This window comes from Chelon labrosus (genome assembly GCF_963514085.1).
Source record: "Chelon labrosus genome assembly, chromosome: 4".
NCBI classification, from domain to species: Eukaryota; Metazoa; Chordata; class Actinopteri; order Mugiliformes; family Mugilidae; genus Chelon; species Chelon labrosus.
The window spans coordinates 6,410,529-6,424,367 of record NC_140340.1 but is presented as its reverse complement, the minus strand read 5'-3'; the positions used below and the strand labels follow the sequence as shown (position 1 = coordinate 6,424,367).

Genomic DNA, 13,839 nt, shown 5'->3' with positions numbered 1-13,839 from the left:
CCCACCTGGACCTCTGCCAGCTGAGAATGTAAAAGTAATTACAATCTGTACACAAAAAGAAAGACACGCACACACACACACACAAGGCTCATTGTTGACTGGTTGTTATTGTTTTAAATGAGCAAAGTACCAAAGTTAGTTTACACCAGAGCGAACCACAAAAATATAACGACAAACTGCTTCCAGGGTCTCCACGTCCTCGCACGTGGACGACACAGCAGAAATGGTTTCAAGCAGTATGGATGACTTCACATGTTTTGACTTTTGTTGGCATTTCTTTTTTTTTTTTTGGTGCAGAAAATGTTTTGTAAGAGTCTTTTAGTCTGCGGGACATCATGTTTTATTTTTGCCACAGAACACACAGTTGCTTCAGGGACAAGATGAGCCTTTATTCTGCCCTCTGGTGGAGATTTACAAGTGTCTGCGTCTCACTGCTGTCCCTGCTCTGTCATCCGTCTAGATCATCTATGCTAAAAAAAAATCCCCATTAAGGATGCTACAGTCTGACTCATGAGTATCACAGTCTTACAGTTCAGTGAGGCAGAGTCGTGATCCTCATGCTTTGACTCGCAATGGGGTACGACACCATCGGGGTAGTGGCGTGACTCATGGTGATGCCCGGCAGAGGCTGCGTCATGGACACCGCCACCGGCGCCACCGACACAGCCACCGGCGCCATAGAAACGGGAGGGGCCATTCCCTGGGCGATGGTCTGCGCGAGGGCAGCCGAGAGGGGGGTGATCTCCGGGTTGAGGTGAGGCGGGGGAGCTGTGGGAGGGGCCGCGTTGGTCGGGGGCGCCGCCGGGGCACCGGTGGGAGCCACCAGGTCCTGCTGGGTGACGGGCCGGGGCTGCAGTCCGGCGCTGCTCAGGGTGGTGTGGGTCTGGGCGATGCCGTGATTGTAGGAACTGACTGCACCCACGGGGGGCGCCAGACTCTGCTCGGTGGGGGTGGGAGTGGAAGACAGAGTCATCACCTTGGCCTGGCTGCGGAACTGGGCGTTCTGCTCCAGGAGAACCTCATTTGTTGCAATGAGATTAGAAACCTGAGAGATACAAATAGACAGGACTTAGAAAGGAATGTGTAAAAAAACACGGTCCTGCACTCTTTCCCGTCTCAGAGTCTGTGTCTTATGATGTTAGACGCTACATTTTTCTTTATTAAATATTCATAAATACTTGAGTGCTTGTCAGATGACCTCCTAAATCACAAGCTGCTTGAAAGTAAAAGAAGCCCAGACATATCTCTGGCTGTTTAGAGTCATTCCTGCCTAAAAATAAAACCATGCAAAACAAGAACATGCCTGTGTAAAAACAAAGTCTTGCTTTTCTTTGGCAGCCAGCATGTAGCTGATCCTCGAGTCTGGGCAAACCTCGCCAAACCTCCACACCATTTGGACCCGTAAAGCCATATTTCAAGCAGGCGTTGTACATCCCCCAGATAAAATTTCAGTTTAGTAATGCATGCGGGACGTATCGCCTTTTATATCTCAAAGCTACTGAAGCCCCCACACACCCCTGGTAGTAGAGAGAGCACCGCATTAAACAGATTTATAAGGTTCATGGCATTTAACATTCGTTAAGTACTGACTGAATTTGATAAATTATCATTATTTGAGATTATATTTGTCTTCGGTTGATTTATACCGTCAAATGTGACTCATATTTTGTCAACAACTAATCTGGTATTGACTGAAAACAAATCAAGTGTATTTTAAAAGTGTTTTTTTTTTTTTTGACATGTTATCCTTGTACGACTCTGTGGTGGCATCAGCTATATAGCGTGCCGTGAAGAAGGCCGGCTCTGTTCCGGGCTGCCCTCTTGAGCCTGTGGAGGTGGTGGGGTGATCAGAGGACGGAAGCTAAACTGTCATCCCACCCCCTCCATGGAGCTGAAACAGCAACGGGAAGATTCCTCAGTGGCCGTCTGTTTCACCCTCGCTGTGTGGAGGAGCATTAACGCTCCTTCCTGCTGCTGTGAGGATGTATAACCAAGCCTGCGCCCAGTAGACCACAGATGTAGAACTACTACTACTACTACTACTACTACTACTACTACTTAATTTGATATTTTTATGTATTACTTTTCCTTGTCTTGTGTGTATTGTCCTTAATTACCCTATGTTGCTGCAAAACTGCCAATTTCCCCACTGTGGGGATAAATTAAAGGATTATTTTATTTTACGTGATAAAATATTATGTTATCAGTTTCAAATAATGAATAAAGTAGTTTGTGATAATGGCATTATGTCTTTGAGCCACACTGTATGTAAGCGATTCGATGATCAGTCATGTACATGTACTCATGTCTTATTCTAACCTGCTTTTTCAATTCTTCCACCCTCTTCCTGAGCAGTGAATTCTCCTCCTCCAGGAATCTGTACTCCAGAGGACGAGCTGGCAAAGCGGCTTGAACTCCCAACTCGTAGTGCCCACCCCCGTCTGCCAGGCGCAGCCCCTCCAGCCGGCGCCTCTTCAGCTGCAGCGTGGTGTGGTCCATAGACGCCTCCAGGGAACCGGGATCGAACAGCGCGCTCTCGAACAGAGGGTCGTACACCGAGCAGGTGCTCCTGTCGTAACGTCGCTGCCCTGAGGAGGTTAAGGACAGACAACCGCTCATCCCGCCTCCACCCACTCCCCCAACTCCCGAGATACCTGGATCCCTGCAACCCCCCAAGCTGGGGCAGCCTGCCCCCATCATGTTACTGCCACCCCCGCCTCCCACAAGTCCTTGCATTCCTCCACAGGGAACTCCTACTCCACCACCTATCCCTACCCCAGTATTTACAACTCCACTGGTACCCGCACCTATAACACCGCCCACCCCAACCCTGGAAGGTTCATATTCATAGTCTTTTTTCACATGTCGAAATTTACACTTATTGCCCCTCTGGCACTCTCCCTTCAGGAAATCTCTGCAGATGGGAACCTCCCCACGGCTGTGCGGGAGGTCCATGGGGGACAGGCCAAGTCGTGCTGCAACTTTCCCTCTTAGTCTGAGAGGTAACTCTCCTGTTTTCTTGTAGTAGTCCTCATCCTCTTTGGATCCGTGGACAAAGCGGCAGCTGGAGCGCATACACTCCTTATTCTGATGGTCGTGACAGAAGATGAACTCGTTCTTCTGCACTCCCAAGTCTGGCACCTCGTTGAAGTCTGGGTGCCTGAAGCGGCAGCGCTTCCCTCTCTTGCAGACATTGCGTATGAAGTCCCTGCAGACGCCGTCCAGTGCCAGTCCTGCACCTTGCCCCCCGCCTCCACCGTTCCCACAACCGTTGCCGTTGCCGAGCGCTCCTCCTCCACCCATTCCCCCAGAGACAGAGACGTTCCCGCCGACGCTTCCTCCCGATCCTCCTCTGCCCTCCGCCGAGCCCCCCGCCAAACCGGACCCCGGTCCTCCTTCTTCACCCAGGCTACCGCCACTCCCACCACCTGACAGGTAGGAACTGTCCCGGTCAGGCATGGCGCTCGGCCCAGCTCAAGGAGAAAGTAGCACTCATGTGTGTGAAGGGTTGGTGGCCGTGACCTGGTAAACATTCACATACACGGGTCAACAAGTCATTAACTGTTTGTTTTTAGTTTTTCCTTCAAGTGATGCAATCTGCTGTTCATTCAACTACCTGCAGGACAAAAACATGAACCCAAGTTGAGACATCAGGTTTATAAGTAAAGGAGGATATTAATATTGATAATAAACATGACAAATAGGAGGTGTAATTAAACCAGGCAATGGTGGGGATGAAATATTAGCACGTGACAAAAGCTCGTTAATAATAAGCAGCTCTGGTGTTGTTGACATCTGATGATAAGCAGCAGCTAATGCTGCACCACAACAACACAAACTGCACTGAACGCACGGACTGTTCGTGGATGAATAAAGCAACAAACTGTCGTATCACATTCCTGGATAAATGTGCCTCAAAAGAAAAAGAAAAAAAAAGATGCAACGAGGGCTTCGTGCTCGCAAAACAGCTAAGAGCTAGCGAACGATATCTGGCTAACTGGCTAAATGCTAATGTTATCTTACCGAATCAAACAGCAGAGCAGAATTCAGAGAAAAGTCGAGTAACTCGGGTGCAAAGGAAACAAAACGAAACAAATCCCCTCGTCTCCGTCTCACTGAAATGTCCACAGATATTCCAGCGAAAGACAGAAATCGGGCTTGTGTTATTTTTGGCAGTTCTTCAAGGCCCCGGTGCTGTTTACCACATTTTCTTGATGCACCTTTCGTTACCAACGAAGAAGACACACGGTCTTCCTCTTCGTTTTCTATAATGGTAGTTTCATGCCCTCTAGCGGTGAAAACAGTGAACTGCACACAAGTAACTTGAAGTTTGGCTGCTTTTTTTTTTTTTTATATATATATATACCAGGAAATAATTCGTTCGTGGCATAAAAGGTGAATTTATTAGAACTAATAACTTTATTTAAAACTTTATTTTGACGCCACTTTGCAGCATCTGCACATGAAACGGCTCGGAAGCAGAAGTCTGCAACTGCTGACGTGTAGACCAGATAGCTCTCTGTGCATAAAGATGAGCTGCCAAACCGCAAGGTAGCCGCCTGCGCCTCCAAATGAACACAGCTGCGTGACGTTTTTTTTTTTTCTTTTGGTTTCCAGTCCTTCGTGCGTGCTCAGGCGCTCAACATGTCAGCGCAAGGTGCTTTCGGCTGGATGCGGCCCGGCGTGGTGCTCCTGCTGTGCCTGTGTGCAGCCCTGCTGCCTGCAGCCTCACGGACTAACTACTATGACACTCTGAGTGTGGAGGCAACAGCAACGGACAACCAGATAAAGAAGGCTTTCCGCAAACTGGCCATGAAGTACCACCCAGATAAGAACAAGAGCGCCGATGCAGAGGAAACTTTTAGGGAGATTGCTGAAGGTAAAAAAAACAAAAACATGCATCCTACACCCTGAAACTTTTCTTTTAGTCCAGTTAGTATTATACACCGATCAGGCATTAGAATTTGACCAACTTCCTATTATTGTGGTGACTCATCAGAGAATGGACAAAGGCCTTCTGAGAGTGTCCTGTCCTGTTGTTTCTGGGAACACATATGTTGTTAGTGGGGGGGGTCTTTGAGCGAGGGGCCTCTGTGGATCATCCCACAGATACTTGATCAGTTTTGGATCTAGTGAATTTGGAGGCCAGGTCAACACCTTGTGCTGTTCTTCATGTTTTTTTTTTGTTTTTTTTTTAAGTTGTTCCTAAAGTGTTTTTGTGTGTGTGTCTGTGTCAGGCTGCATCCTGCTGGGGATGGGAGTGTCATTGCTATTGGGTGGGGGTGCCTGGTCTGGTCTAGGTGGGTGCTACATGTCTCAATAACATCCACACGAATGAATGCCAGGTCCAAAAGATTCCCAGCAGTCACAAGATGCTCAAGGTTATTCGCTTCTCCTGGCTGTGGTCATAATGTTGTGCCTGATCGTTGTATGTGCAATTGTAAAACAAACTAAATCACTTCATCGAAGACCTAACCTCCTCGTTTTTCCTCCTTCCCCTCAGCCTACACTGTGCTCTCCAACAAGGAGAGGAGGAGGCTGTACGACAGCGTGGGCCACGAAGCTTTCCTAAATGAGGAGGCCTCTGCCGAAGAGCCCGAGGATGTGCACGACACCCTCTTCCACTTCAGCTTCCCAGACTTCCTCCACGACTTCCACGATGACAGCCCGTTTGTGGAAGACCCACACTTCTACTGGAGCTTTGCTCAGGAAGAGGAGGAGGAGTACGTCCACTACGATCATTACAGTTTTGACGGGTCGTCCTTCAGCTTTCATTTTGGGGATGTGGATGAGGAAGATTACCTCTACTAGATATCTTTTTACCCTGCTGTACCCTGTGTGACGTTTTAATGTATTTTCATTTATTGATAATAAAGTCAAAACGGTTTCAATTGCATGTTTTTATTCAGTGTGTAGAAACTGACCTAAACAGACCCCTTGGGAATGTGTTTGTGTTGAGCCTCTTTTATGGAAAAACTTGTAAATTCAGGCTGTAACGCTGCGGGCGAGATAAGCGAGCGGACCGTTATGCCACTTTTTCCTGTATGGGTGTGTCACAAGGTCCAGAGTTACTGACTAACACACCATTAACTCATTTGTTTTCCCTGCGCCAGCACTTTGCGTTCGGCTCCGCTTTACTCCATTTCTCTCAGGACCATTGTGCACTTTGACCCAGAGGATATCCTGTGCCTTCTCAGCAGTTGGAGGCTTGAGCGCGACCAAAGCCAGCAGACGAAAAGGTCTCCAACTCGAGACAGAAGTAGATTTAAAAACATTCTGCAAACACACACTGGAATCATTAAACCGCAGCCGCAACAATGATGGTAAGTCGCCTGAAGTGCAGTGAGTGTTGCTGTTTTTGAAAACCTTTGAGTGTCATGTGACGACCTTTTACTGCAGCCAGCCGACGTCCAAGAACTCAGAGTGAAGGTTTTTTTTTTTTCCTACCTTTACATAAAGTTTGCATACAAACGTGAATTTAATCTTGGCTTGCACTGATGACCTTACTACCCGCATTTTAAACTGCAGGAAGAAGTGAGCCCAGTGTCCATCCTCAGCGTACACGATCATAGCATCACAGTGACAGAGGCGCTGAAAGACGGGGACGCTCTTACCTTCCTAATTGTGTCCCAGAAGGTGAGAAACTAATTTCTGAAGACTGTTACTCTACATGTAGTTTAAGGCAGCAAGTATACTGCTTTGACTTCTGCAAAACTGCAAACCGTTTCCTCTCACGTGTGCCTCAGCTGTCTGGGACGGGAGAGTACCATGTGGACCGGACCTATGAGGACTTTGAATGGCTGCAGCAGCACCTCTTCTGCCAGGAAGATGTTCCTGGGATACAGGGCGTCATAGTGAGTACTTCAATTCATTGTGAACATAACTTCTGCATGTTTTTTTTTCTGAGAATAACACGTGAAGAAGACAAATAATGTGGTTGTCCAGTCAGTAAAGCTGCAAAGCTAAATGTTGAATCTTTATCTGCTGCTGTAGTTTGAGTTGGCAGAGCTCAGGGATAAAGCGGAGCTACATTCTTTACATATTACGAGTGATAACAAAAAAAGTACACAATGCTTTTGTTGCTGGGACAAGTAACAGCAGTCGCTGGTGACTAAACTTGCCACTTCTCTCCAGGTTTACGAAGAGCATTTTGTGTCTTTTATAATCCTTCCGGCTTTCCCTTCGTTGCATCCTCCTATTCTCTGAAATCAGGAAGCAGACTTAAGTGCTGCAGCGCTGCAGAGAATTACACAGAAGATCTGCACGTTTTCTTTTTTGAGAGAGTGTAACAGGAGGCTTCAGGTTCATAGTAAGGCAGCGAGTTGCTCTATTGTGAAGTGAACACATTGTGTAATATCTGATAGAAAGGAAATAAATAAAATGTGCGCACTTCAACCTAACAAAGCACCGGATAACAAAATGCATTAAGCTTTTCTCAAAGAATAATGTTGCAGAATAACGTAAGACCTTTTTCCTTTTCAAGTTTCCTCCTCTTCCTGCAAAGGCTCAAGTGAATGCATCCTCCAAGGTTCTGAAACAGCTCGGTGAGTTCACTCAAGGGCCACCTCCCTACGAAAACACATTGAATATACTTATATGCATTTCAGTGTCAGTGTTAGGATCAAATACGCTGGTGGTCTCCCTTCAGGTTTCCTTGCTTTAGGAGAGTGGCAGCCGTACTGTAAAGCGCTGGAGACCTTCCTCCGGCAGGTTGCTGCACACAGCATACTCAGCAAAAACAAAGCAGTGGAGGTGTTCTTGACCAGCTCAGACGTAAGCGGACACAAACAGATTTTTATTTATTTTTTTTGCTTGTTTCTTTTCAAGCTTCACGTTTAGAATCAGGCCCAGGAAAAGGAAGGAGTTTGCTGTTACAGTAGGGTTTAATGTGGTTGTTTTTTTATGATGGAGATAGATTGTAAATGGTTAAACCTTAACTTTACAGTGTTTCAGAAGAAGGATTTGCACGTGACTAACACATTACCCTCCGAATACGTGTCCTCAATATATTTTGCACTTCATACCCTCGTCACATATAAGTGAGATGGCAGGTAGAATAGCACTTTTGGGAGTACTAGTCTGTAGCCTCATAATTGTGAACAATGAGTTGCACACTAGGTTGGCACAGTGGGACTGTCCACTGTGCAGTTGATGGCTACTTTGGTGCATTACAGTGTCTCTGTTTGCATGTATAAATCCAGATTTACATGTAGATGGACGCACATACAAACACTGTAGTGACACTACCTCTTAGCTATATTGTGTATAAGTTTGTGTCAGTGACTATGGAGTCATAGGTGTGCCAAAAAAAAAATATATATATATATATAATACATGGACGTAAATTAAATTAAACAAGAAGAAAATAATGTGCAGCTGTTAAGAGAAAATAATAAATGAATGTGTAAATGTAAAGACAAATGAAATCGGGGTCATTGACCGTTTTTTTAAAACTATGACGGAAAAAGGCCATCTGTCATTTTGACAGATTGCAATTCACACCCCTGACCACTTGGTGGCGAGTGATGTTATTAATTGGCTCTTGTCTCTTATCGCAGTTTGCGTTCCAAACATCACGGAACTTTTGTCAGTGCACGATTTCCTGGTACACCGATTACACTGATGCACACGTCAGAGCTCGGCTAACCATAGACATATATACAATATATATGTATATCTGTCTATAATGTCTATGAGGCTAACGGCTACCAAAATGGAGGAATCGGATGAAAGCACGTTGCTAGGACTGATGGAAGGCAAATTTTATTTAAAAAACTACCTGATAGAAGCCTTGATAAAAGCGGAGTTTTGTGCAAAATGTGCAAAAATAAAAGAGTTTGCATACCACCGAAGCACTTCAACCCTACGGTGCCATCTAAGAGCTGTTAGCGCTAGCAATCCCCGGTCTGAGTACTAACAAAACGTGTCGGCAGCCCAAACGTTTTGTTTTTTTTACCATTTAAAGTCAATACTGTTCTGAAAAAGTACTTAAAGTTAATGAAAACTTAATGAAACATAATGCTATTGAATATGTCATTATTATGATTTTAAAAAATTAAAGTGATGGGTAAAAACAGATTATGACGGGATTTTTATGACCCTGTCAGTCAAAATGACAGACAACGAAAAAGTCAAGCACAACCTCTGAATTAAATATATATTAATCATAATAGTAATCTATCCATTTTAATTTTTGCTTAAAAATTAACTTAGCGAAAGTGAAAAAAAAATTAAAAGTGATTGATTAAAAGTGGATTGACACACTGAAATAGTAAAAGCAAAGGGATAATAAATGGATGTAAATAAAAAAATATATTAATATTATGACAGGATAAAATAAATGTATATGCATAAATAAATAAATAATATATATTTTTTCTTTAAAAAAATGTATAAATGCTATGTATTCAGAAATGAAAAAAAAAAAAAAATACTCTACAAATATGTGAAAGTGCTCATATAAAATATTAGCTTCTCACATTCTCCACATTAGTTTTTGGCACTCTTATGACTCCATACAAATGGAGCGGGCTTATTATGCAATGAATGCTACCATGCTTGACAAAATGTAATTACAGTACATCTTATGTCCAGCCTCCAGGAAGACAGAAAGTAAGGAAAAACATTTTCAACAGACTGAGTCAAGCTGTGGAAGAGATGAGGAAAGAGGGTCATAAGGTAACGTACTCTGTCTGTATGAGAAGACTGGTGTTTTATGTTATTTTTTTTTAATGCACTAATGATTGTGTCGGCAGGACGTGGATGAGTTCTTTCAGACGAAACGCGATCAAAACCTCACCCTGACCGGCTGTAGCAAGACTGCAGCTGAGGTGAGTCACTCACCTGTGTGTGTGTTCCTTGTCCTGTTTATTTCTCACATGCCCACGCGCCTGCTGAGATTCACCCAATTTTTGCTTTTACTTGCAGAAATTCCAGGACGTGGTGCTGACCGAGCAAAGTAAGAAAACTGCTGCTTTTCATGAAAGTAGCGTTTCATTTAAGCTTGGAAGTAGCATCCGCCAGCTGGTGTCATTTAGGACTGGTGCTGGGATTCAGCAGCTCATGTGTGTAGGAGCATACAGTGATCAGGCATAACATTATGACCACCATCCTAATATTGTGTAGGTCTCCCTTGTGCCTCCAAAACGGTGGTAACTCATCATAGAATGGACATGGGCCTTCTGAGGGTGTCCTGTGGTGTCTGTTAATAGAATGGTGTTAGTGGGGGGGCCTTTGAGGGGAGGGGCCTCTGTGGACTTAGACAAGGGAATCGTCCACAAGGGAAATTGCTTGGTCACAGTAGCTCAGTTGCACAAAAAGCACTCTTGAAAACCACAAGCAAAAATAATAATTAAAAAAAATAAATAAAATGAAATAAAATGAAAATATAAGCAAAAATCTAGTAAAATAAAATAAAAATAAAATATAAGTAAAAATCTAGTAAAATAAAAAAATATATAATAAGAAGAAATAAGAAAAAATCTACATTTGCATATAAACAAATGTATAAGAAATAGAGACCGAAGTAAATGTGTATTATATACATAAGAAGGACTAATAAGGCGCAATAATTTGCTTTAACATCTGTTACAGAAAGAAACTCGTTCCAGTGCATCCCACAGATACTTGATCAGTTTGGGATCTAGTGATTTTGGAGGCCAGGTCAACACCTTGTGCTGTTCTTCATGTTTTTTTAGTTGTTCCTAAATTGCTTTTGTGTGTGCATCCTGCTGGGGATGGCTGCTGCCATCAAGCAATAGCAACAATGATAGCAATGACACCCTCATTGCTATGGGGTGGGGGTGCCTTGTCTGGTCTAGGTGGGTGCTACATGTCTAAGTAACATCCACATGAATGAGTGACAGGTCCAAAAGTTTCCCAGCAGTACATGAAATGAATTGCCACAAGATGGTCAATGTCATTTACTTCTCCCATCCGTGGTCATAACGTTCTGGCTGATCGGTGTATGTAGTGTGTTAGTATTCGTTCGCGTAACTGTTCCAGTTGTAGTGGTCACAAGTCCGGTGTGTTGCGTCCTGTGTTTGTTTGTAGAAGTAGCCGTGGCCTGTGGGCACTTCTCTGCTGCTCTGCATCTCTGTGTGGAACAAGGGGAGGACCCTGACAAACAGGCTTTCTCTAGGTGAGACCACAACACTACTGATTACACACACAACAGTTCATACAAGTTAAAATACATTAACAAACTGACATCATGTTCTATCTTAAAGGACTTGTGTGAAATTATCAGAAGTCTTTGATTCTATAAAGGTAACTTGTTTGTTCTTTTTAATAAAGTATGGTATATGGTAATAGTACTATATACAGTAGTTTGAGAAATTCTGTGTTTGTGTGTGGGCAGAAAAATATGATGAGTGTTGCTGAGAACGACGTGAGCACCCTCGGACTCGGCTTGGACCTGGAGTCACGTTACCAGGAGGCAGAAAAGGTGTGTTTACTAGTTACTTTAACATTCGTTTCTGTCTGTTGTGGTCTTTCCATCTACATGTCAGACCCATGTGTAATGTCCCCGTGTGGTTATGTGATTATTTTATCCGACGCAGGAAATGCTCTTTAGGAGAACGTGTAAACTGGTGGAGTTAGAGAACGCCAGGAGGAACGCGGAGAAGGCCAAACCTGTCAAGAAGGCTACTGTGAGTGTCTGTCGCCGTGTATGGTTAACGCATTGCTGAAGGAAACGCCTTGTGACCAGCAGGTGTCAGCAGCGGTCCGCTGATATAATTCGGCACGACACCGATCAGCCACAACATTAAAACCACTAACAGGAGAAGTGAATAACATTGACCATCTTGTGACAGTTCAGTGTTCTGCTGGGAAACTATTGAACCTGACATTCATTCGTGTGGATGTTACTTAGACATGTAGCACCCACCTAGACCAGACCAGGCACCCCCACCCCATAGCAATGACACTCCTTGATGGCAGCAGTCATCCCCCCACACAAAAACGGTTTAGGAACAACAACAAAAAACATGAAGAACAGCACAAGGTGTTGACCTGGCCTCCAAATTCACTAGATCCCAAACTGTTCAAGTATCTGTGGGATGATCCACAGAGGCCCCTCCCCTCAACCCATAGGAGCCACTAACAATATTCTGTTGCCAGACACCACAGGACACCCTCAGAAGGCCCATGTCCATTTTCTGATGAGTCACAGATGTTTTGGAGATACAAGGGAGACCTACACAATATTAGGAAGGTGGTCATAATGTTATGCCTGATCGGTGTAGAGCATGAAGCAGGAAATATGCTGCAAAGACTAAATGTGTTTGTTGACTCTGCTGATGAAGACAGATTTTATAGTGATGCTGCTCTGTGTGCTCTTCACATCCAGATGGAGGAAGTGAAGAAAGCAGCGGAGGAAGAATTTGAACACATCTGTGAAGTGGCTAAACAGGAGGTAAAACTGACTCTCCACCCGTATGGATTATTGTGCAGCATCCATTTTATTTTATTTTTTTAACTTTTTCACATGTATTCACTTCAATGTCTAACATTAATTCCCCGCGTCTCTCCCAGATCGCGCAGTTCGAGGGCATCCGTCTGCGGATGTTGCAGCAGGCTCTGGTTCAGTGGTGCGAAAAGCAACTGCTCACAGCCAGAGAAAGTGCTGACCAGTTCAACCAGCACCTGCAAGCCTTTAGAGGGATGGCCTAGTGACCTCAATAGCCCCCTCTTCATGAAGCATCTTCAGGATGTCTAAACATAGCGTAGGCTAACCCCAAGATGTCCTTCACCCTCCTGTGCTCCAGTCGTATTTGATTCAATTGCAATCTCTCTCAAAACAAGAAAACAAAAGAAGTGTAAAGGATAAAGGGACATTCCCGATAAGCAAACACGAGTGTGCACACTTGCTTTACTCGTTCCAATAAAACCCAGGTAGAAAGGATGATTGAAAATCTTAGCAGCGGGCTTTGTCATCTGTTAAGTGTGTGTGTGTGAACGTACTGTATATGTTCTCTGCGCTGCAATGCTACTTTTGTGCTGAGAGTAGATTGTGCTGCCGGGGTCACACAAAATAAAGTGTGATGAATTGATTCCCAAAGCACCTGCTTGCCTTTGTGTGTGTTTCTTACTGCCGGACCATTAATCAGTTGGTTTGACTGCTCCTGCAAGGACGTGGCGGCAGCGAGGAAGGACACCCCGCGCCGGCTTTTTGTTTGTCTGTTGAAGCCAGCGTTGCTTCGTAAAGATCTGTTAGCGATCCCCTCTCACAGATCGATGTGACTGTATGAAACCTGAAGTTCAAAACTTGGCACTAATTTTTCTGGACTCAAGCTCAATGTCATCCTCCCCTCCTCTGTCCGCCGCCGACTATGGGTTCATATCTCAACACCGCTGAGCGCTTCACCTCATCTGTTCCGGCCTGTGATCTCTCTGCTGGGTGAATAAGGAGGTGAATGAGTCAGAGATATAGAGAGAGAGATAGATGGCTGGTGTGTTAAGAAGATGGGGTGGAGAAGGGGTTCAGCCATAGGCCATAAATAAAGATGGACGACGGAGCAGCTCCTCAAAAGTGAAGCCAAAGCAAGTAGAGCTCCCGCTGGTGTCTGGCTGCAGTATAGATCATAAGCTCCACCTCCTCCATGTTAGTGGATGGGATTTGGGACAAACAAAAACATTAAAATACACATCAAATAATTTTTTTTCAAGGATGGTTTCTGTCATTTTAGGTAGTTAATATAATACTGATGCATGTTCAAGTGTCAATTTGTACGATAAATTTCGTTTTAGTTAGTTGTTTGACGCTATAGAAACAGGATATGACCTCATGATGACTACCAGTCGCCATGTCAAACGCTCCACACAGGACCGTGAGAG

At 44.5% G+C, this 13,839-nt stretch overlaps 3 protein-coding genes across 3 annotated transcripts; 2 read left to right on the top strand and 1 right to left on the bottom strand.

Moving 5' to 3' along the window:
- Positions 1-83: 83 nt before the first annotated feature.
- zc3h10 (zinc finger CCCH-type containing 10) lies at positions 84-4,361 on the bottom strand. Its single transcript, XM_084542665.1, has 3 exons — positions 4,024-4,361; positions 2,320-3,522; positions 84-1,045 (listed from the first exon to the last, which is right to left on the bottom strand). Exons 2-3 carry the CDS (start codon positions 3,457-3,459, stop codon positions 533-535), a joined length of 1,653 nt encoding a protein of 550 aa, XP_084398791.1. The 5' UTR covers positions 3,460-3,522; positions 4,024-4,361; the 3' UTR covers positions 84-532.
- A 111-nt stretch (positions 4,362-4,472) lies between these two features.
- Positions 4,473-5,929, top strand: LOC311486711 (dnaJ homolog subfamily B member 9-like). Its single transcript, XM_084542673.1, has 2 exons — positions 4,473-4,879; positions 5,504-5,929. The coding sequence occupies exons 1-2, from the start codon at positions 4,645-4,647 to the stop codon at positions 5,809-5,811; spliced, it is 543 nt and encodes a 180-aa protein (XP_084398799.1). The 5' UTR covers positions 4,473-4,644; the 3' UTR covers positions 5,812-5,929.
- A 133-nt stretch (positions 5,930-6,062) lies between these two features.
- On the top strand, positions 6,063-13,112 carry LOC311486710 (sorting nexin-6). The gene is made up of 14 exons (XM_084542672.1): positions 6,063-6,323; positions 6,529-6,636; positions 6,747-6,854; positions 7,484-7,544; positions 7,649-7,773; positions 9,595-9,678; positions 9,756-9,830; positions 9,928-9,958; positions 11,053-11,140; positions 11,229-11,268; positions 11,360-11,446; positions 11,562-11,651; positions 12,353-12,418; positions 12,538-13,112. Exons 1-14 carry the CDS (start codon positions 6,318-6,320, stop codon positions 12,673-12,675), a joined length of 1,107 nt encoding a protein of 368 aa, XP_084398798.1. The 5' UTR covers positions 6,063-6,317; the 3' UTR covers positions 12,676-13,112.
- Positions 13,113-13,839: the final 727 nt, after the last annotated feature.

Excerpts from the sequence above, each read along its gene's own strand:
- LOC311486710 (XM_084542672.1), top strand. Across the intron at positions 6,637-6,746 it reads TCCTAATTGTGTCCCAGAAG|CTGTCTGGGACGGGAGAGTA; the intron begins GTGAGAAACTAA and ends CGTGTGCCTCAG. Across the intron at positions 11,652-12,352 it reads AACCTGTCAAGAAGGCTACT|ATGGAGGAAGTGAAGAAAGC; the intron begins GTGAGTGTCTGT and ends CTTCACATCCAG.
- zc3h10 (XM_084542665.1), bottom strand. The coding sequence starts at position 3,459 with ATGCCTGACCGGGACAGTTCCTACCTGTCAGGTGGTGGGAGTGGCGGT. Across the intron at positions 1,046-2,319 it reads TGGAAGAATTGAAAAAGCAG|GTTTCTAATCTCATTGCAAC; the intron begins GTTAGAATAAGA and ends TGTATCTCTCAG.
- LOC311486711 (XM_084542673.1), top strand. The coding sequence starts at position 4,645 with ATGTCAGCGCAAGGTGCTTTCGGCTGGATGCGGCCCGGCGTGGTGCTC. Across the intron at positions 4,880-5,503 it reads TTTTAGGGAGATTGCTGAAG|CCTACACTGTGCTCTCCAAC; the intron begins GTAAAAAAAACA and ends CCTTCCCCTCAG.